Below are 23,251 nucleotides of genomic sequence, written 5' to 3'. Positions count from 1 at the left end.
TGTTTGTGGTCCTATGCGGACCAAATCTATTGGTGGATTCCTATAATTTGTTACATTAATTTGAGGAGTTGGAGCAGCCATCGTGAGCTGAGTTTCAACCATTACCAGCAAGCATTTGTAGATTTGGAGCAGCCAATAGCTGCATGAGGTCCTAGGCAGCTCGCCCACAACCCCAAGCTAAAGGTGTCAATAGTTTTTGGGTCTCCAGGTGCAGGCAACAACATTAATTGCTGTTGGGACAAGGTAGCTCCTGCATTCAATGGAGGCTGAGAAGTTTCAGTTTTCTCTGCTGTAGGCCCTAATTTACGACAAAAAGTAGGTTTGGCATCTGCCTCGAGAAGCATGCTAAATATTGAAGACTCCAAGACCTGAATTATTCAAGGCTGAAGGTGATTTTCAGCTGAAATCAAGTGGAGGACCAGATAGCATTCAAATTTGGGGCATTTCCACTCTCCTTGAAGTGGGTGAAGGCCAATTGATTGCTCGAATCAAGGGGCAAATCAAATTGAAGACTTACTAGTCACTTTGGACAACAAGGGGAGTTTGGATTGCGAAGGGGATTGGGAAAATCCCATTGTAAATCTACTTCTACTTCAGTAAGGCTAAAGAAATACCAAAAGGGATGCCGCTTCTGGGGCCAACTGGGTGTCCATTGTCCAAAGATTTGTAGGTAAATTTGTATTTTCAGTTTTGCAATAAATGCTTAGTGCTGTAATTAAGTTCTAATCAGGGAATCACCACCCATCCATTGAAGGAAGGCTGGTTGCATCCTTCCACAAACAAGTGAAGGAGTGAAGTGGATTTTTGCAATGAAATTCCACTCAATGGTACCTCAAATATCTTCAATGGTACCCACAAATATGTTCAAGGCTTTTTCCCCTATACTATTCACCAAGGATAGAGGGACTTGAATCCTTACGATTCTTCAAAAACTATTGGTTTTTCCTCCTGTGTATCTGACAATCAAAAAATAACACCTAAACTAAGTAGCAATGGTGCCAGCAAATAAACAATAATAAGGCCAAGTTTTTACAATGTGTATTTGCAAATAAGGCCAGCTTTATTGGTGTTTCTTGTCCTATATTAAAATATATATGTACTCTTGTTTCAACTTATTTGCTTTACTTTGCATCCCAAAGTTGCAAAGATCATCCCATCAACTACAACACTATCGATGTTTGACTTTTTGCCTTTACTTCCTTTCAAAGCTACACCATGATATGGCAAAAGCGTAATGGTTGTCCTCATTGTTTCCAAGACTTTTTGGTTCCCCACAAATGAAATAAATGAAATGAAATAAATGGCACATCCTAGATGTACAAACATAGGTCTACTAACTCACATGCATGGTTAATGATTAAATCTAAAAACATTGGTGCACATGAAGAAAGCAGAAAAAAATATTGGATCAAACATAAAAAGATCCCACTCATCCACTCTATATGTAAAACAGAATTACTTCCAAGTTTGAGCATAGCAACAAGTGGGCTAAGCAGTTCAGTGTGTTTCCAAGGGAACAATGATGGAACTAGTTGTTAGACCCCTAGAGAACTAGTATTCTGGACTCGGAGATGCCTCTTCCAGTCTGGTTCTCCTACAAATCAGGAGGCTGAAATAGGGGGATGCCTAAGTGTACATAGCTTAAATAAATTGACCAAGCCCATCCCTAACAATATGATCTGATGGTTGGCCAATCAACCACCTATATACATGTGATATTGGAGTCCTGAAAGGCTCCATTCACATACTAAATGAGGATGATTGAGGCCATCTCAAGTCGGTGAAGGTGCAATTGAAAAACCTATTAGAATGGAATGTGCAAAGTGGATCTAATGGTACTTACTACATATATTACACTTACTTGGGGGTGAACGGAGAAGCGATTCAAATCATACACCAGCAAAGGATACTACAAATCGTATAGCTTGGTTTCATTTGGTTACCAAGGGACCTACAACGCGCTGCAGTAAATTTCATGTGGAAGACTCCCTTAGACCTCTCACAAGGCGCTCCTTGCCCCTCAAGTTTTTGTCTTCTCAACTTACATTTTTCCACTCATCTCCACTTTGTTCCCAAAATGTTGCTGAGAGGGGATGTGGAGTTATCATGTCCGACACAACCATTTTAGTCTTAAAGCACCTATTTCTGCACAGCGATGCACCTCAAGTGGCATCCACATTTGTTCTATTTATAGGACAGCATTTTAGCTCTTGCTTCACGTGAGTTGTGTGTTCATTGTAGTCATGATGTGAGAGTCAGAGACTTGAGTTTTTCTTTCACCCCTCACCTCAATGGTTATGTTGTACATGCATTTGTAAAGAGGGCCTGCATTTCTGCCACCATAGCTATAATGTTTGTGGGATGCATGCTTACTTTGAAGCGCCCCCCAATCAAGACTGATAGCTATTATAGTATTGTTTTGAGATTAACATAATCAGATGCATCAACATTTGTGAAAATAAAAAGGCATACATGGGCTACGAGAATTTCCACTAGCCATACTCTTTTTAGAAGATAACACCTTGCATTAGTTATAGAAAAACGACTGTAGAGACATCAAAAAGAGGGGGAGGAAAAGCTGGTAAAACCTTGGCTAGCATCTCTTCAGGGTGACTAACACATATAACAGGAGGTAGGGCCATACCTTGAGCAAGGTGATGGCATTTGTTATGTTGCAATACAAGTACATCCAAGGTTGTGTGTATAATTGCAGACATTGTAAGCATGTTCCCAGGCATTCGGAGTCGATAAAGGCCTAGTTGCTTGTGCGACATTCGAGGCAGCTGAGCAAAAATGATACTATGGGATTGCCCAAGGCTTAGGAGGTTTGGCAGAGACTCCTCAAACTCACACTACATGCACTCATGGCAAGATGACAATGACCTCAGTAGTAGTAACATGGGTCATAAACGCCAAACCTACTTGTGGGTTTGAGAACTTTCCAGGAACATAGCTTAGCAAATATCAAATAGATAGTAGAGCATTATCCTCACTCCCAATTTTTCTCACGCAAACTGAACAACAGGCCATTGTCACACCTGAGAGATCATTGTTAGCATCATTGTGTGGTACTTCTTGTCAGCAAAATGTAGCCAGGAAATAGAGGTGCAATACATCTCTACTTCAAAGAAAATTCTCTCACATGTGGACTGAGATTACCACACTCGAAGGTAGATGGGAGAGAGACCAGGAAGGCTCCAATGCATATAAGCAAGATCAGAGAAGCTTTCCTACACACCTAGGAGACTTGTACTTTCTTTCATTTAGGATCCCTCCACATGATTTGGTAACAGGGATTACAGCCTGCCTGATTAGTTATTTCATTAGCCTTGTACTGAAGACCTCCTTGATGTGGTTAACAAAGGAGTAGTCCTGATTTGTTTCCCTTGATTCCTCACTCCTATCATAGTCCTTGTCAAGGGATCTTGTACATTGCAATCTGTCTCGGTGATACTTTTTCAATGAGGTGTGTTTTCAATAGAATTCTCCCTTTTTTTGGTTTTTTGTCTCAAGTACTACACCAAAAGATTTATCATAGCAAGCATACTAAAATATGATGGCCAGATAGATATGTTGACATCAAATAACCGCACTCGTATTGACATTAAAAAAACACCAAAATTTCTTACCTGCCTATTGCTATCTCAATAGCTTCAGCACTAGCACTCGAAGTTACACAGAAAAGAGCAAAAAAGTCAATCAAGCAGACATACCTGCTGTCGTAAAAGGTTAATATCAGCTTGAGTCTCAGTTGTACTGAAAGTTGAGTACAGATGATTCTTGACATTATTTCGTGCATATGGGAAAAGAACTTCTGTTACAAATGAGATTGGAGTAGTTGTCCCCTCTATATCCAAGACAATAGCCAACTGCAAAAATTGAACAGAATCAGGCTTCCACAGTCAACAGGCGACTTTACCATCAAATCATTAAAACAAGAATCTCAGAGCTTCTCTAGCAGATATATTATTTTACCTTTTTAATATAGAACTTTTCTTCAAACACAAAGCAAAATTTTGATTGGATACTAGCACAAAATCCCAGGTCCCAGACCAACATTGCAGATCAAACATTACAGAGTATTTTTAATATGCCAAGGTATAAAACAACAAGAGTACAGTGTATATCATCCCAAATACAGATAGGTTTTCTCGGCTGAGGCAGCTGAAAGTTTGAGTTTGAAACCATGAAGTCCATGTAAAATCAAATAAATGTATTTGAGACAAGTCATAATTAGCAAAATATAAGAACTAGCTTGTCCTATTGAGATGGGAGAGGATAAAGGGCAGTTCAGAAACTGCGAGGAGGATGAGAGATGCTTTTCTCAGGACCTGGGACTCCAGCACTTTCTTCCATTGTCAGCCCATGCAATCTGGCACTATAGACCTCCCGGGTGGTTATTTATTCAGGCCTTGTAATAGACTTCCCTTGTTGTATATTTTTTGGTATGGAAATCCCTTACAAGGCTGCCGTGTACTTTGTATTTTGCTATGGAATGATACATGGTCGCAAGAGGATTTAATAATAGATCTTTTCTCTTCTCTAGAAAAGAAAAAAAAGTTTGTCCTACTTTGTAGATGCAGACAACATTATTCTACCATAAGCCCGCATCTTATAGGAAATCAACCAAAATTAGGTTCTCCTAAGTCAAGTTGTGACAACAACTACCAGCATAAAAGAGTTAAGAAATGGTGGGGATGTGGTGGAAAAGGAACAGCCGGTGGAAACAACTTACAATCTGCTCAGGGGTGCTTTGCACAATGAGATGTAGAGAGTAATGCTACATGAGGAGCAGGTGCCCCTTGGACAATGTCCCTTGTCAGAAAATTGTTCACTTGCCCAAGTGAACTTTTTACCAAGGCAAGTATGATCATGCAATGAGAAGGGTGGGTACAAGGAAGGGAGGCCAATGTCGAAGACAATGTCCAAACTTGTAAATGCCAATGAGCAGTAGAAACACCCTCTCAACCATGGATGTCAATGCCAAAGGAGGAGAAGGATCTGATGTTGGTCTTCATCTCACTGAGAATCATAATGAAGAATGAAGCTGATGATGAAGGTAAACCTAGCGTCCCCAACTAGAAAAGCAAGGGAAGAGTCAGCTACTAAGGCAGTTGGGTTATGCTAGTACTTGATCTCAAGAGATGGCTCCAATGTTGACCAAGTATCATAGGTATACATGAAACTTGACCTCGAGATATGGCTCTTATGCCGCTCAAGAATGTGAAGGCACAACCACCAATGGTAGCAATCCACCTAACATGAAACAATAAACAATACTATCGGAGTAGCGAATGATGGTTCAATTATAAAAACATCTCAATTGAAAAGGAAAGAAAGATGAATGCCAAGAAAAAATGCCCAAGACCGGATCTCGGAAGAAAATATACTATCTCCATCTCTATGTTGATGGAGGTAATACTCACTAGGGCAAGAACCAAGAAACCAAACCTTCAGCCCAAGTAGGACCAATAACATACCTGTGTTGAGCTAAATTACCATTAGCTTTAATTGAACAGCCCCAAAACTCAAGTTAATTAATGAATTTTAACCATTCTTTTAAATTGAAAGCAGTTTGAGAGAGTTTCAATGTTCCACAAGTAAACCCATAAATAGACAGTCTACCCTCCCATTCAACCAATCTCATTTTTGCAAGTTTCAAGTGATCTAGTTTCTTTGGCCACACCCCATTCACAGGGAACATCTCAACCAAGGCTACCCAAAATTGTCTCCAACCATCCGGCACCTATTTCCAGCCTCCACCTCACAATCCACACCTTCCTTCTATTGAAAGCACCTACTCACAATGTATGTGAAAGTTATGTACTCAGCAAAATGCATCATGCTTTGTTTCCCAAAGGTGAATCTATGTATGCTAATCAAAAAGTATAGCTTGTGCAGAATGATGTTTGTGGACCCATGCATTTCAAATCCATTGAAGGATACTTGTACTTTGTTACCTTCATTGCTGACATGACTCGTAATTTTTGGGCATATGCTTTGAGGCATAAATCAGAAGTGTTTGCATGCTTTGAAACCTTCTTGCCCTGGGCTAAAAATGGCGGTGGATGCAAGTTGATTACACTATGTACCAATCGGGGGAGAAATATATGTCACAGGAGGCTAAAAGGGGTATTATCTATTAGTGTACTACACCTTACACACCTCAACAAAATGGTGTGCTAAAAGAAAAAATTTGCAATTTAATCGAAATGGCATGTATGTTGTCACACAATAAGCTGCCCCCAAAGTTTTGGCTTGATGCTATCATGCATGCAATGTAGGTGCTGAATCATAGCACATATATTGCTGTGATCCAACAATGTATGTGGCTTGATACTATCATGCATGCAATGTATGTTCTGAATCACAGCCAAGCATTGGCTGAATGTACGTCTTATGAGGCTTGCAATGGTTGAAAACCAATGGTGCTACATATTCATGTCTTTGGTTGTTTGACATATGCTTTGGTGCTAGAACCACGAAGATAAATTGCAAGGCAAGGCTGTCCAATGCTTTTTTATTGGTTATAGTGCAAAAAGTAAAGGGTACCACTTACACCAACCCTCCACCAACAAGATTTTTGTTAGTAGAGATGTATTATTCATTGAACATGTTGGTCAGCCCTGAATGGACTGCAAAAATCAGCCCAATGTGGAGCCTATAGACATGTTTGATAGTTTCTTGCCTTTATTTCAGCAAAGTGCACCTGATTTTGGTCAATTCCAATAACCTATTGAGGATTTACACCAGTAAAATCAGCAGCAAACACATGCTGAACAGCAGCCTGATTTTCAGCCGATTGATCAAGGCATTGTTGATTATGAAGTGGCCAATGCGATGGCTGCTAAATCAAAAAGCTAAAACAATCCCTAGATAGCTATTAGATATATTACAGGGCAGCAAACAATCCCTTCCACTTCCCAGTAGAACTAGAGCAACCACTCGCCACATAAATGGTAACTTGGTTGTGCAAGCAATTGTAACCAGTGCATGCAATGAGGATCCTATTTCTTTACATGATCCTTTGCAAAATGAACATTGGATGGCAGCTATGCAATCTGATATAAACTCTATTCATAAAAATGGCACATGGGAGTTATGTGACTAGGCATGCCTGTTGGCAAGAATGCTATAGGAACAAAGTGAATTTACAAATTAAAACGCAAATCTAATGGTAGCATTGATCGCTACAAGGCACATCTTGTTGCACAAGGGTATGCCCACATCAGCATGGAATTGACTATGATGAGATATTTGCATCCACTTTATGTATGACCAACATTCACAGTGTCATTGCTTTGGCTGCTCATTATGATTGGCACGTGCATCAATTGGATATGAAGACTGCTTTTCTGAATGGCAATTTTCATGAGAAGGTTTATGGTTCTCAACCTCTTGGCTTTATTCAGAAAGGGTGAGAAAGCAAAATGTGCCATTTGCATAAGGCTCTCTATGGTTTAAAGCAAGCACCTAGGTCATGGTATAAAAAGATATATGCATACTTGATCGCTCTTGGCTTCAGTAATTCACACACTGAAAGTATACTTTATGTCCGCAAAGATGGGGATAGCCTCTTGATTCTTGGATTTGAGATATGTTGATTTTGACCATTGTGATCATTGTGTATCTGGTAAGCATGCTCAAACGCCACATAAAAAGTCACTTTCATTAAAGTCTTCACCCTTAGAGTTGGTACATTCAAATGTATGTGAGATGCCAGGGTTGTCTCTAGGGGGAAAGAAATATTTTATCACGTTTCTTGATGGCGCCACACGCAAAGTATGGGTTTATCCAATCCCTTATAAAGATGAGACACTGGATAAGTTTAAAAAATTCTTGACTGCTGAAAATATGATCAGCAAGACATTAAAGTAACTTTGCTCTAACAATGGTGGAGAATATGTATCAAAAACCTTCTAGGCCTCTTGTGACCAAAGGGATAAAGAGGGAGCTCAATGCCCCTCATGATCCGCCCCAAAATAGTGTTGCAGAGCATATGAATAGGACTATTCAAGAAAAGGTCCGTACCGTGCTATCTCATGCTGCATTAACCCACGGATTTTGCACAAAGGTTGTTATGACAATTGTACACCTGATAATTCGGTCACCGAATAGATCTTTGGGGACGAGAGTCCCCCCAAGAAGTGTGGTTGGGCAAGCCACCTTCTTATGCACACTTTAGAATGTTTGGCTACGAGTCATTTGTGCACATACGCAAGGAATAACACAGCAACAACGTCATCTTTGTACGAGGGCGCTTGGGCACGTGAACAATTTTTCCACAAGGGACACTATCCAAGTGACACCTATTGCATGAGTATTCTTTAGCATGTAGCATACTATGCATCCCACTGTGCAAAGCACCATTGGACGGTCCTAAGTTGTTTCCACTAGCGGATTATACCACCATCCTTCTTCACATGATACCTCATCACCTTTTCCTTGTCATCGACATCCTGGAGTGGTTGGGTAAGCTTGTACTATTTTGTGATGTATTGGGTGTACCATCCCTACTCCCGTCTTCTGAATCACTGTTACTTCCCCAAAATTAACTTTCCACCCAAAAAAAAGATTCAATGTGGTTCCATCCACCTTTGTAGGGCTTGGTAGGCCATTGGGCAATCAACGAGCACCCGTTGTCCGATGCCCTGTCCTCTCTGGGGTGACTACTTGGACTCCTTGGATAAGATAACCATCGCCTGTGTAGTCTTAGAAGGCCACTCGGCAGCCAATGTGTACGGTGCACCCTTTGTTCGATACCTTGGCTGTTTTGGGATGGGGTGCCTGTCAAAAGATGATGTACCAACAAGACAGTAGGGTTGGCGAGGAGGAACACAGAGTGAACTCGGCAAACATGGAGAAGAGAAGAGAAGAGAGAAGAAACTCTGATGAATGGAATAATGAAGTTCTGAATCATGGAGTGAATGTGATACAAGGGAACAAGGGTGCCGTAGCACAAGGAAGATGATGATGAAAGCCACGAACCACAAACCGCAATGTCCTCCTGAAGGGGCGTGAGGGTAGTGGAGAGGCTGGAGAGAAGAGGTGATGGACTGAATGAATCAGTCGTAAGGAATGAATGAGAGAATGGCCTATAAATAGGCATAGTCAGTCTAGGATGGCGCCCCTTTTTGGGGCTACAAATCCTAAATGCAAAACACAGAAACGCAAAAACGCAAACTGCAGGTGAAGGGTGAAGGATTTCTTAATAGTGCCTTGGGATACACATTGCCCACCTTCCCTTTTAGGCTCAGGTTTGGGCTTAAGAGGGGGAGTTAAGCTAAAACACCCTTTAAAGCTGATTAGCATCTTTAAAACACTTGCAAAACACGCTAAATTAATGAAAAACACAAATTTAATATGCAGTTCAAGAGTGTTTCAATGGTCCCCCAAAACCCTAATTTTTCGGGCACCCTTCAATATCTATAAATAGACGGGTTGTGCCCACCATTCAACCTTATCCCTTTGTGCAAATTTCTAATTCTTCAATGTAGATTTCAGCCATCAACCTTCATCCACGTGGCGGCGATCTACCCTTCACGACTAATGTCACTCCTCCATCAGCCCTTGTAATGCATGGCACCTTTCTCCCTGGCTGTCATGCACTGTCTGGCACCCTTCTCCCTATTGCATCCCAAGCACTCTAGCAATCAACGTTTGGTATTTCTTCACTCCGACACTCCAACTAGTGGTCACAACACTTAGGATCCGTCTCTAGTAAACGTCGCACTCCAACACTACATTGCTCTGTCCTTGGGCATTCTATACACTCTTACATTCATTTACAACATTCATTCACTTCAAAGTTTCATCTCTCTGTGTTTGAGTTTTGAGCTTTTGTGTTTTGCATTTTGCATTTAGGATTTGAGTTTTTACTTCTCTCTATTTGAGTCTTTGTGTTTCAGTCTTGGTCGTACATATTGTATTTCCTTGTGCAAACCCTGGCATATCTTCACAAGCTCTAACTAAAAGGCATCTAAGTAAAGCTACAACATCTGAGGATGGTCTGCCAAGTCATCCTCTTCCATCCACTTTGCATCCCTCGATGAATAGTTTTGAAACTTCACCAAATATCCCTTGAAAAACTTTGCCTCTAATATTTCCTTCTCTATGTGCCAAAATCTGCTCATGTATCAAAATCTCATCCAGCTCCTCAACCTCAAGTTGAATTTCACTAGATACATCCTCTTGCACATCATCATGAAAAGGCCTCAACAAACTAACATGAAAGGCATTGTATGACTGCCAATGTGGATGTAATTTCAGCCAATATGCAACATCACTGATCTTCTCCAACACTTGGAAGGACCCATAGTATCTCATACTTAACTTCAGATACAACCTCTCTTCCTTTCATCTTTTTCAGCCTTACCTTTTCAAAACATGGCAATACATAATTGCCCTCTTCAAATTGCAAAGATGTCTATAGCAATCAACTGCCTTCTTTTGCTTTTCATGTGACCTCTAAAGTGCATACTTTATCTTTGCATATTGCATCCAAGCTTTCCACATAGCAATCAACCTCAAAGATTTAATTGCTACTGTGCAAAATAGGTGGTACCTTCTTCTTGCCACCTTCTACAACCTCAACTGGAGCTTTACCAATGGAACTATGCATTGTGTTGTCACATGTGAACTCAACCAATGGCATATACTACTCCCACTATGTCTTATGGTCTGATACATAACACCTCAAAGTATCTAGCACTATGAAATTTATCTCTTCAAATTGACCATCTGTCTAAAAATGAAAGAATAAGGAGAATTTCAACGTAATGTCTATATTCTCAAACAATCCCTTCCAAACTAAACTGGTCATCCAAGGATCTCGATCACTAACAATGGACTCTAGTATACCATGACACTTAAAGATATGCTACAAGAATAAGTGTGCCATAAGATCAGACTTGATCTTCTTTCTCATTGAAATGAAATCGAATTGTTTGTTAAACCTGCAAATGATAGTCCATATCCCATCATTCCCCGTAGATATCCTAGGAGGCTCAAAAATGAAATCTCTATCAATGTTCCACCAAGGCCTGTCTGGAATAGGCAAGGGCTGCAACAAACCCAGCATCTTCTACCTATCATGCTTTACTTTCTAACATACGATGCATGTCCTGACAAGCTACTCTACATCATGCCTCAAAGCTGGCTAATAAAATAAATGATCTACTGCTTTAGTTGTGGCATCAATACCTCTATGTCTTGCATCCAGAGGATCATGACTTTCAATAATCACTCTAGGCCTCTACTGCTTTGTGATACACAATCATCCATGCATCATCAAAAATCCATCCTAAGAACAAAGTGCTCATACCTCTAGCCATTGCAAAGCTAATCATAAATATTAGCAAAATCTGAATCAGTAGTATACTACTCCATGACATCCAACTCAGTGTGATAAACCATGTTGACAGTCGAAATTTGTGGCTTACGTGGCAGTGCATCAACCACAACCACCTTTCTATCATCAATGTGTACAATATGAAAATGAAACATAGAGAGAAAGTTTGCCCATCTCATATGCTTCTCTGACAACTTTGTCTGCGTCAGAAAGTACATTAAGGTCTGATAATCTATCTACACTATAAAATCAACCCCTAACAAGTAATGTTTCCACATGGACAATGCATGAATTACAGCCAAGATCTCTTTCTCATAGATCTGCAAATTATCGTGGAGAAGCTGGCTCTCATAAGCCACAACTTAGCCATCTTGCATTAAAATAGACCCAATGTTATTTCCACATATATCACACTCAACCACAAATGACTTCCTTAGATCAGGCAACATAAGCACAAGATCTGGAGTCATCTTTTCTTGTAACTTTTCAAATGCTGAAATTTCCACTGTTGTCCATCTAAATGGCTTATTCTTCTTTTCCAAAGCATACAATGGAGATGCAATTTTAGCAAATCCACATATATACTTCATATAGTAGGAACATAGTCCCAAGAAGCTCCAAATCTCATGTACATTTTTCAATGGTGGCCATAAGCATATTGCCTCAACCTTTGCAAGGGCCATACGAATACCATCAACGAATACAATCTGCCCCAAAAAATTGGATTTCATGCAAAAAGAATTCACCTGCTACCTGCTCAAGCCTGCATTAAATGCAGTTGTCTATTATCCTAAGGCCCCAAAATGTTGTCACCTTATCAGCAATGTTGTCACTAGTCCTTGATGGATGTTTCCCCACTATCGCCTACCTCCTAGAGGCTCCTGATGGCTATCATTGGTTGTATTCTACACAGAAAAATCACTAGGAGCTCTCTCTCTCTCTCTCTCTCTCTCTCTCTCTCTCTCTCTCTCTCTCTTTCGTAAAAGGTAATTATATTAATTACGAAAAAAATACAAGATTACTTGATTACAAGATACATGACGACAATCTAAGCCATCATCAGAAGAGGTTCTAAGTACTACAAGTTACAAGGTCAAGGCAAAGGCGCGGAGGAAATTGCCATATGCAAGGGACGTAAGTCCTCCCTAGAGAGCAAATCAGAATGCTGGAGAAGATCTAGCTGCCAATACAAGAGGCCCTTAAGCCTCGCAAATGTTGCTGAACATTACAGGCGGAGTCAAAAAGAAAAGCATTCCGAATGGTCCAGTTATGCCAACAGCCCCAATATCGAAGAAAGTGATACATGAGCTTCATATGGGGCTGTGCCGGAGTGGGGTATTTGGGCTGCCCAAAAACCCAATCAAAGGGACGCAGGGTGAAACCAACCACTCCTTGCCAAACAGCCGATAAAAACAACCAGACTTTCTTAGCGATGGGGCAAGAAATAAATCGGTGGCGGGCGGATTCCACAGTGGTGGTGCAAAAGAAACAGTTGCCATTGGAGATTCGTCGCTTGGAAAGAGCTCAAGTGAGCGGAAGACCGCCAATCATCACTCTCCAAAGAAAGACTTTATATTTGAAGGGTGTCTTGTTCAACCAGCCATCCATCACAGTTGCCCTCCACCATGACCGGGATTTACGCAATCCCCATAAAGCATTCGCTTTAGTAACTAGCCATTGATGATCTTTAATCAGAAGATGGTACACTTGATTAGCAGAAACTTTGCTTAAATGGAGCCGGCCTTGTAGGTCCCAATCCTGCCAGGGATGATCCGAAGCAAGGGCAGGAAAGGGTTGTCTGCACTGGAGCTCCCTCAAAGGCTGTTCCCATAAAGGCCTATATCCACGAGGAATCCAGAAAAGCCTCCTAGCTGTACGAAATGATATAAGCACATTGCGACTGGCAAGGGTGGCATCCGCAACTGAAGACAAGCCCAAACGTGCCATCCGGTTGAATTGTGGTCTAAGCTCATGTTTACCTTCCCATGAAAGTAAACGCGAGACTGCCAGCAATTCCAATTGAAAAGAGTTAGTAGCTAAGCGATCCTCCGCTGGATGCCACTGAGCCTTCTGGAGGACCACTTTCCAGGAACATACCAAATGAGTAAGCAGCGATGAAGACGAACTGGAGAACCGCGAATCAGCATTAAGAACATGCCACCAAGAACTCCGGATTTGGGTAGTACCATGCAAAAGCCCATGGACCTCAAGGAAATAACGGGCTATATCTACCCATGGATGATGATCCGAGCACATGGCGCGGAAAAGAGACCAACGGAGTGCTTGCATGTGAGTTTGGGCATCTAAAAGAGCTCCGCCACCCATGCGTTTGGGGGTGCACGCATGCGACCAAGAGATCCAAGAAATACCTAAGTGCAATGAATCCTTCTTCCATAGCATGAAACGAATAGACTGAGTAAGAGCATTCAGAGTCGTAGTAGTCCAGGGCAACAATGGCAAGAAATATGTGAGCATTGGCAACATAATTGTATGGGCTACTTTGAGGCGAACATGGAAGGGCCAGGCCTGAGACTTCCAATACATAAACTTAGCCACCATTTTCTGAGAAATCCACTGCAGAAGCTGCTTTGGGGGAACCTCAACACCCAAAGGGTACCTAAGATGCCTGACAATGGAGCCACGAGGAACAACCAGACCTTGCCAGTCCAAGGACTGCAAATCCGACTCCGTGCAGCTGAGAATGGCTGATTTGAGCGCATTGATACGAAGGCCGGACGCCTGACCAAAGAGACCCCAAACATCCAATGCTTTTCGAAGGTTATCCTTGTCCGCACGCAAAATCATAAAGCTATCATCCGCCAGGGATTGGCTAATGAAGTGCTGTCCTGTAGGAAGCGACAGTCCGGCCAACTGAGAAGAGGCTGCCATATGAGATAACATGGAAAGAACTGGATGTGTCGCAAGGGCAAAGAATAGAGGACTCAAAGGGCACCCCTGTCTGACAGAGCGGGCAAGGACAAATGGCTCACTAACACCTCCGTTCAGCATGACTCGCGAAGACGCCGCAGTGCTAATGGTGTAGATTAGACGAGACATCCGAGCACCAAAGCCCATAGCAGACATAAGTTCAGCAACGAAAGACCAGTCCAGATAGTCAAAAGCCTTTTCCAGGTCCAGTTGAATGAGTACTACCTCCTGATTAGAATGCCTTGCATAATCAATTGCCAGTTGAGCATTCAATACATTGTGCAGAATATTGCGGCCCTTAATGAAACCATACTGGAGAGGGTGCACAATGGCAGGGAGATGCTTATGGAGCCGATTCGCCATTACTTTGGAAAAGATTTTGTACATTGAACCCATTAAAGAAATTGGGCGCCACTGTGTCAACTTAGATGGCGAAGGAACTTTTGGAAGCAGCTTAATAAGTCCCCCTTTCCATGAGGAAGGCATGATCCCCGTTTCCCACACCTGCTGAAAGAAAGCCTGCAATGGTTTCGCCAGTTGGGTAGCAAAAGCCTGAAAGAACTCATTAGTGAGACCATCCCAGCCCGGACTTTTATCCTTGGGCAAGTGTAACAAGACATCCATAACCTCTGCCTCACAAATATCTGACTCCATAGTAGCTTGCATGTCCTGCGGAAGCTGATTGCGGACCAGGTCATAAAAAACCGAACGGGCCTGAGTAATTTGGGCTGAAGGTGGAGAAGTAGAACCGAGAAGGTCGCGGAAATAATTCCTGCACATATGCACAATAGTCTGCAGATCCAGGATAAGGTGGCCTTCTGCATCCTCGAGTCTGGTCATATTCTCGCGAGCAGGAGAGGCATGGAGAGCTCGAAAGAACTTATGGGTCTGACACGCACTATCTTGCAAAGTCTCTGTCAGATGTTGCAGTTTGGCCTGCTGATATGATCTCAACAGGAACTCTTTAATAAGATCAGCCACCCGCATGGCCAGTGCAAGCAGAAATGCATCATCCGAAGTGTCCACCAGCAGCGAACGGACCAAAACCAGCAGGTTCTCCGCGGCCTGTCGACGCCGCCGACAAAGAGATGCATGATAGATCCCATACTGCCGAGCAACCCGCTGCACATTAGAGAGCAATCGTTCAAATGACGCAGTGCCCTGAGAGGAGAAGTCCAAGAGGAATCTGTCAATCAATTGCTGCATATAGCCCTGAAAGATGCCATGCTTCAAGTAAGACAAGTTGAAACGCAAAGGGAGTCTCTCCAGAAATTGCTTGAATGGTGCAATGGGTTGGGCAAGCAGCTCAAGCTGCAGAGGGAAATGGTCCGACAAGGCATATTGCTGCAACACTTTTATTTCGAGCATCTCGGGAAGAAAATCATCATTCTGCATGATATATATACGGTCCAACCGCGACCATGTTGTTGCATACTGGGCAGAATGGAAAGTAAACCCTGTAGAAGACGGATGTAGCCAAGACCAGAGATCTTGCTTAAGAACAGCAAGAGCCAACGCATGCCACATACGACTTTCCGGCGCATCCATTACCGAATGCTCCGATGTGGACTGGGAAGAATCAACACACATATTGAAATCCCCCATGAAGAAGCCCCGTCTGCCAAGTGACAAGGAGGTCTGCAAAGTCTGCCCAAGCTCCCGACGAGATGACGAATCATTCGGAGCATAGAGGCCAAGTAACCATAAGATTTCCCCTTCGAATAAAATTTCAATCACCAAAAAGCGGCCATAAACATCATTTTTAATAAGAACAGGCTGATATTTGTCATATACAATCATGAGCACACCCGAATAATGCATGGCCTGTGTCCCTGCATAGAACAAACGAAAGCCATGGCAATCCACAACTTTTCCGGCTTCACCGTGACTCTTGTGCTCAACAGTGCACAAGACATCCCACTGATTCTCATACAATACAGTCCACATGGTATGTTGCTTGTGTCGAGAACAAATGCCTCGCACATTCCAAGTGGCTATTTTCATGTGTATTCAAAACAAAATCAGGTACGAGGCACAGCTTGCCGCCATTTGACTTTGTCAGCGAGAATATCCAGGACTCCCTCGTCCAAGAAATCTGCCAACACCGCAAAAGAGTTCTGAGGACCAGATTTGGAAGTAGACGGCATATCTGCTGGCTTGGGGTTGGAACGAGGATAACGACGGTCCCACAGGATAATGACGTTGCCTCTGGTATCAAAAGCCAGCTTAGCAGGTGGACCCTTTGGACGATCCGAATACATTTTCCTGGCGGGCTGAGGACAGGGGCAGAGGCAGCCATAGAAGGAGTAGAGCGCTCGGAAGACAACATTTCCTTCCTGCGCATATATGTACGCATGGAATCTTGTGAAGTAGTAGGCACAGTATTCTCCATGCCCGCAACAACCCTGTTGCCTTTTTTTGCACGTACTTCAACCCAATCAGTGGCACGGGAATCCAGATCCGAAACCTGTTGTTTACCTTTGGCCAGAACTTGAGGCGGATGGAGAGTATCCAGCGACGGAGCATCACACACCATATCTTCCATGGGCGGCGCAACATGGCCAACATCTGAAGTGTGTTGCTGCTCCGGGCATTCGGCCATAAAATGCCCCAACTGTCCACAAGAAAAGCAATGTCCCGCAAAATTGCCCCATTTCAAACGAAAGTGTAACGGATGCATGCCAGAGCAATTGAGGCGTAACCAGGCAGGCCTTTTCCTTGCAGTATCCCATAACATACACAATCGGTTGCGATTCACAGCCCTGAGACTGGGAGGGACCAGAACAGTTCGTACAACGGCCATAGCATCCTTCAATAGTGGCCAATAAACAGCCGGACAATTTTCCACTTCTACCCACACAGAGCATTCACGTTGCAGCAGGCGCTGAAAATCTGCCATTGGGCGCCACGGAACCACATGAACCAACCGACGATCAAAAAACAGAGGCAGTTTAGACAGGAGAGCAGCACGGTGCGTCTCAGATTTCAACAGGACCTCAAAAAAACCCCGGGGCCCAACAAAAATCTCTTCAACACATTCCCCTTGTAGCAGACTGTGCAGCCACTGGCGAATACGGGAAAGCAGCGGGATTCCGCCAGTGAAGAAGAGTATCACAACGTGATCATAAAACACCGAAAAGGAGCGTAGGACAGTTTTTGGGTCCACGATGGCTTCCAGAACATCGTCAGGTGCAGAGTCAGAAAAGACTTCCTGATTATGTTGAACATAATCGCCAAGCAGAGTGTTGGCAAATTCCAGCAAATGCTCCCAGTCAACATCCTGAGAGTCCACAGAATCTGAAGCAACCTGAGCATAGGAACGATCCTGATGAACACCTATCTCTTCCGAAGTATGCTTGGTACGTTTACCCGCAGGCTGGATGTCAGGACCAGGGGGCATCTCTTCGGTGCACGGAACCATATCCTCAGGTTCCTCAGCATCGGAATCCGGGCCAAGTGCTGCCACCGTTTGGTCTATGAAATCCAGATCCAAACCAGCCATCGTGGATCACGATCTGATGGCGACGGAGGACTGACGCACAGTGGATAGCGGGAACCTCAACCTTATCTTCCGCAGTCGTGACCTGTCCCAAGAGGGCACGCGGCAGGGCACAACCCTAACAGTGCAGGGGCAGGAGGGTGGAACGCAGGGCGGGCAGGCGATGACAGAGGGGGACAGTCGGAGTCGCAGGGCAGGGGCGAGGCGGCAGCCGAGACCCTAACGCGCAGGGCGAAAGGACGAAGTGCAAGCGAAACGCAGGCGCAGAGCTTCAGAGACCGGCGACAGTGCAGGCAGCGGGACAGGCGATGGGACAGGCGCTGGGGCAAGCAAGGTCCACAGGGCCCAGGTCCAACGGCGACGGCAAGAGCCCTGACACACAGGGCGGACGAGCGACGAGCAAGAGCGGAGCCCGCAGATCTGACGGGCGACAGCAGGGCAAAGCACGCAGCCGACGGGCCTTTTAGATGCAGGCAACGGGCCTGCAGGAGAAGGCGACGGGACTGCAGATGACGGCGATAGGTGCAGGCAACGGGGCGACAGGCAATGGCTCCAGGGCGCAGGCGACGCCTCTCTGTCTCGCTCTCTCTCTCTCACGGGCACGTGCAGATGCAGACAGGCGAGGACGAGCACCTACAGTCGCAGACGAGCAGAGGCGACGGCGACTGACGCGGCGCAGACAGACGACGGGGGCGACCGGTACGGGCGTGTCAGGCGACGGGGGAGATTGTTACGTGGGTGTCAGACGACGGCGGCGACGGACCAGACAGGCGCTGAGAGGACGGGCCGACAGCAGGGTTTCCGTCCCGCTCCCGCCATTCTTCTCTCTCTCTCTTGACCGGCAATACTTTCTCTCTCTTGTAACAAGTCAGAATCTATTATCTGCAAGCCTCTCTCTCTCTCTCTCTCTCTCTCTCTCTCTCTCTCTCTCTCTCTCTCTCTCTCTCTCTCGAATAAGTGTATATTAATGTAGGGAAATATTTACATCAGACCTTCAGGCCAACCAAACAAGAAGGAAACAACGGTAATGAAGTCATCAGGCTGTCAAAGCAACCTTCTACATCAGCAACACAAAGGGGTTACACAAAAAGAACAGCAGGAGTAGAGCAAACAATAGCCAGCTAGGGAGCAACGATATCAAGAAGAACCAAGTCAGTTGACATCATAGAAGAGATTTTCCATAGCACTAAACCACGAACACGAGCCTCATGACCATGGATGCCCAAAACCGAATCAAAAATAAAGGCATTCCTAGTACACCAAATATACCACAGGGTTGTCCATCAAAGGAACTGGAAAAGGCAAGAATAATCTAAATGCAAAGAAGACACAAAGAGCATGTTTCCCATAATCCACGAATGAGCAAGTATCCGGTGTTGAGTCACCGAGGACCACATGTGAGAAATGAAAGTCTAAATCTGCTGAGCAACAGAGCAAGAGACAAAGAGATAAAGCAATGCCTCATCACATGTAGTGCAGAATACACGACGAGCAGAAATCTTTTGGGCATGCAGCACATCCCCAGTTGGAAGACCCCCAATAAATAGCCTCCACATGAATACTTTACCCTGATACAAAACCTTAGACTTCCACAGTTGAATAAATCTTTCCTGCCATTTCTTTTTGCTATCCCGAATATGCCATAACTTATTTACCATCCCAGCGACCCATTTCTTGCCCTCCACCATCTGATGATATATCTAATTAGCTCACATCTTCTCGAAATCATCACGAAGCACAAACATCCAATCACGCAATGGGTACAATGGCTGTAACGCCGGCAAAGGAGAGAACCTATAAAGGCTATCCTGTATGGATGACCAAATGTCACTATAACAGCGAGGCACCCGGGAGTACTGACGAACACCCCTGAAAGAATAAAGGCAGGGCTGCACAGGAATAACACCATCAAGGACTGTTTGCAACCCCAAACGAGCCATCCGATGAAACTTGTCTCTCTACAGATCTTTATCCGGTCAGTCTAACAACCTGGAGGAAGCCAATACTTCTCCTTGCAACGAATTCTCCTCCTTACGATTATCGGGAGGGTGCCAAATTGCAAAACGTAGCAACTCCTACCAAGATGCAATCAAATGAGAAAGCAAAAAAGATTCAAAGACATTAATAGACCTCAAAGAATTAAGCACATGCCACCAGGAAGCATGAATAACCGTGCTACCATGAGATATGCCAATCTTTTCTATGAAAAATTTAGTAATATCCGACCAAGGATGACTCTATACACATAGGACCTACAAAAGGGTTAGCCTCAAAGCAACCATATGCATGTTTACATCCAACAAAGCTGTACCTGCACCCCCCATCCTTTTCAGAGTGGTCACATGCTGCCACGAAATCCATACATGTCCCAAAAGATTACCTTTCTTTTTCCGCAACATGAATCTGATAGACTGAACCAATTCCAAAAGAGATTTCTTAGTCCAAGGAAGTAGTGGCAGAAAAAATGAAATCATACTGATCATAATACATTGAGCAACTTTAAATCTGACATGTAGAGGCTGACGCCTTGAGATTTCTAGTACATGAACCTATCATGAATCCGGGAGCCCATCCAATCTAGCAAGGCACGAGGAGCTACCTCCATACCAATAGGATATCCCAAGTGTCTGGTTATATTTCCCTTTGAGATCACAATACCATGCCAGCCTAAGGCCTGCAGATCATTCTCCGTATAGGAGATTAGAGTAGATTTCTAAGTATAATATGAAGGCCCGATGTCAAAGCAAAAAGATTCCAAGCCACCACTGCCCGATTAACATTAGTACGATTAGCCTTGAGGAACATTGAAAAATCATCTGCGAAGGATTGACCCACAAGTTGGGTACCCGAGGGAAGTATCTCGTCTTGATCAACCAACTTATCCAACAACGAGAGCATCGGGTGAGTGATCAAAGCAAACAGCAAAGGGCTGAGAGGGCAACCTTACCGAAGAGACCAATTCCCAGTTGAACATTCAAAATGTTGGGCATTATATTCCGTCCTTTAATGAAACCATATTGACGTGGATGAACCAGGTGCGGAAATACCTTCTGCAATCTGTTGGCAATGATTTTGGAGAAGATTTTACATAAGGAACCCACAACTGAAATGGGTCTCCATTGTTTCAAAGAGGTTGGAGAGGGAACCTTGGGCAACAACCTAATGATAGCAATCTTCTAGTTTGAAGGCATCATACTAGAATTCCACAGTTGCCTACACAAGCGAGTTAATGGGTCCTTAAGCTACTCCACATGGGCTGAAAACAGCTCATTAGGCAGCCCATCCCAGCCAAGACTTTTCCTTTGAGGCAAGTGGGACAGCACTTCTTCCACTTCATCTTCTGAAATATCAGCCTCCATTAGATCCACCCAATCAAGTTTGACTTGATTACTAACAACTCACAAATATATCAGCGAGCAAAGTGAACCGCATCTGAAAGAATCTCTTGCGTACCCAATAAGGATCTATAAAAGTCAACAATCATCCGAATGATGGAAGCGGGATCAGTCACCATAACACCTTGCCCATCCATTAAATGCACTATATTTTCCCGAGCATATTTCTGATGCAGACGAGCAAAAAACTGATGGGATTGACAGTTATTGTCATGTAAAGCTTCGGCTCTAGCCAGCAATTTGTATTTTGCATATTCCTCTTCCTGAAAAGAATGAACCCTACCTTTCAACCATTCAATGCATGTGAGCAGATCATCATTTGAATCCCTTGACTAACATAGAGACAACGAATGAGCCAATAAAGATAGAGCATACTGCAATTCAGCTCGTAAAGAGGAAGCATACTGCAATTCAGCTCGTAAAGAGGAAGCATGTTGAATACCATATTGTCTGGAAAACGCTCAAGCATTTTTCCTAAAAACAGTCCATGCATCCATCACTCCGGATAGGACCCTCAAGCTAAAAGAAGAGATCAATTGCTGGACACCATCCAAAAACTGATTTTGTTGCAAAAAAGATTGGTTAAATCGAAAAGGCAAGCGAGCAAGGAGAGCCTTAAATGCATGAACAAATCTGTGGCTCATTTCCAAGACCAAAGGATAATGATCGGATAAGACATGCTATCTTTCCACCCACATGTCAATGACTGCAGGAAGAAAAGAATCGCTCTGGAAAATGTAGATCCTATCTAGCCTGGCCCAGGTATTTGGATGCTGAAAAGAACGATAAGTATATCCTGGTTGTGATGGATACATCTAGGCCCACATGTCTTGTTTCAAAGACACAGCTACTAGAGCGTCCCAATCTTGTCGCTCAAGACCATCCATGACCAAATGCAAGGAAGTCGTCTAATCCCTAGATACACATGCATTAAAATCACCCATGAAAAAGCCATGGCAAGGCAGTGCAAATCATCCCAGAGCTGCCGACGTTCCCTTGCAGTAGAAGGAGCATACACACCCACCAGCCACAAAATCTCTCCTTCATAAAGTATTTCTAGTATCGGCCGCGAGGGTCCTGAGAAACCAATGATGGTTGCAAGGAAGATTTAACAGCCAACATAACTCCATATTTATGTGGAGCTCGACCACTAAAAAAGACTACATAATCCTTATAAACATAAGAAGATCCATCCCAAGCATGTTGTTTATGCTCCACAGCACAGAAAGCATCCCAATTTCTACCTAACACAACTTTCCACAACTGATATTGCTTGCTGCCCAAAGAAATACCTTTCACATTCCAGAAAGCAATTCTCATGATAAATCGCAAATAAGACAAACTATTGAACCACCGCTTTCTCTTTCCCTTTTACATCAATAGCCTTAGCTACCTAGAATCTCTCAATTTCGCTTCGAATTACATCTACAAGATCTGCCCTCTATAAGCCAGCAATCGAAGCACGGGAAGGAAACTGTTGTTGCTGTAAATGGAGAACATCTCGAGGAGGCACAAGCCTCACACGTGCATCAAAGCGCAAAGCAGAATCAAAAGACCGTTTATCATCCACTAGCGGTGCACGCGAAGATTGAGGTTTCATATAAAACCCCCTACCTCTGCGTTGAAAGGTTTGAATCATAGTTTTTCCATACGTGAATCAAACGTCAAACGCAAACGCGTATGAAAGTATGAAACGAGTATGATTCTAGACCTGAATCATACGTGACCCTAAATTTTTAACATATTCTTAACAAAATATGAGAAAAATACACAACTTTAAGATATGATAAACATGATAAACATGTGCTAATTTCAAAATAAAAGAACAATGCACAACTCTTGAACTTTGAAGACTGAGACTTGAGAGTTTGAGTCAATATAGAAGGATTCATGATTCATCATTCAACTTCCAAGAAATTGACATGATACATGATACATCTGTCATCAAGATTCAAGCCAAGTTGCCCAAAGCCAACTGCATAGTAGACTAAAAACTGAAAGGGAACAACCAAAAGCAAAACTGAAAACTGCATAATAGAGTCACATCATCTATCATGATTCATGATTCATCTGTCATCA

General features: G+C 43.4%; 1 protein-coding gene across 2 annotated transcripts in view; it reads right to left on the bottom strand.

Annotated features, from left to right (window-relative positions):
* The window catches only part of LOC148008617 (putative bifunctional methylthioribulose-1-phosphate dehydratase/enolase-phosphatase E1), a 172,467-nt gene that overhangs the window by 45,526 nt on the left and 103,690 nt on the right, over positions 1 to 23,251 (bottom strand). For both annotated transcript variants that reach the window (XM_087674157.1, XM_087674158.1), the window contains one exon: positions 3,714 to 3,869. In XM_087674157.1, the coding sequence (XP_087530283.1) occupies positions 3,714 to 3,869 (156 nt within the window). The remainder of the gene's footprint in view (positions 1 to 3,713; positions 3,870 to 23,251) is intronic.

The sequence above is a fragment of the Lygodium microphyllum genome, unplaced genomic scaffold (genome assembly GCF_053477565.2).
Source record: "Lygodium microphyllum isolate KBCC unplaced genomic scaffold, Lygodium_microphyllum_v1.1.10 scaffold_115, whole genome shotgun sequence".
In the NCBI taxonomy this organism is placed as follows: domain Eukaryota; kingdom Viridiplantae; phylum Streptophyta; class Polypodiopsida; order Schizaeales; family Lygodiaceae; genus Lygodium; species Lygodium microphyllum.
This window is presented reverse-complemented; position numbering and strand designations above follow the sequence as displayed.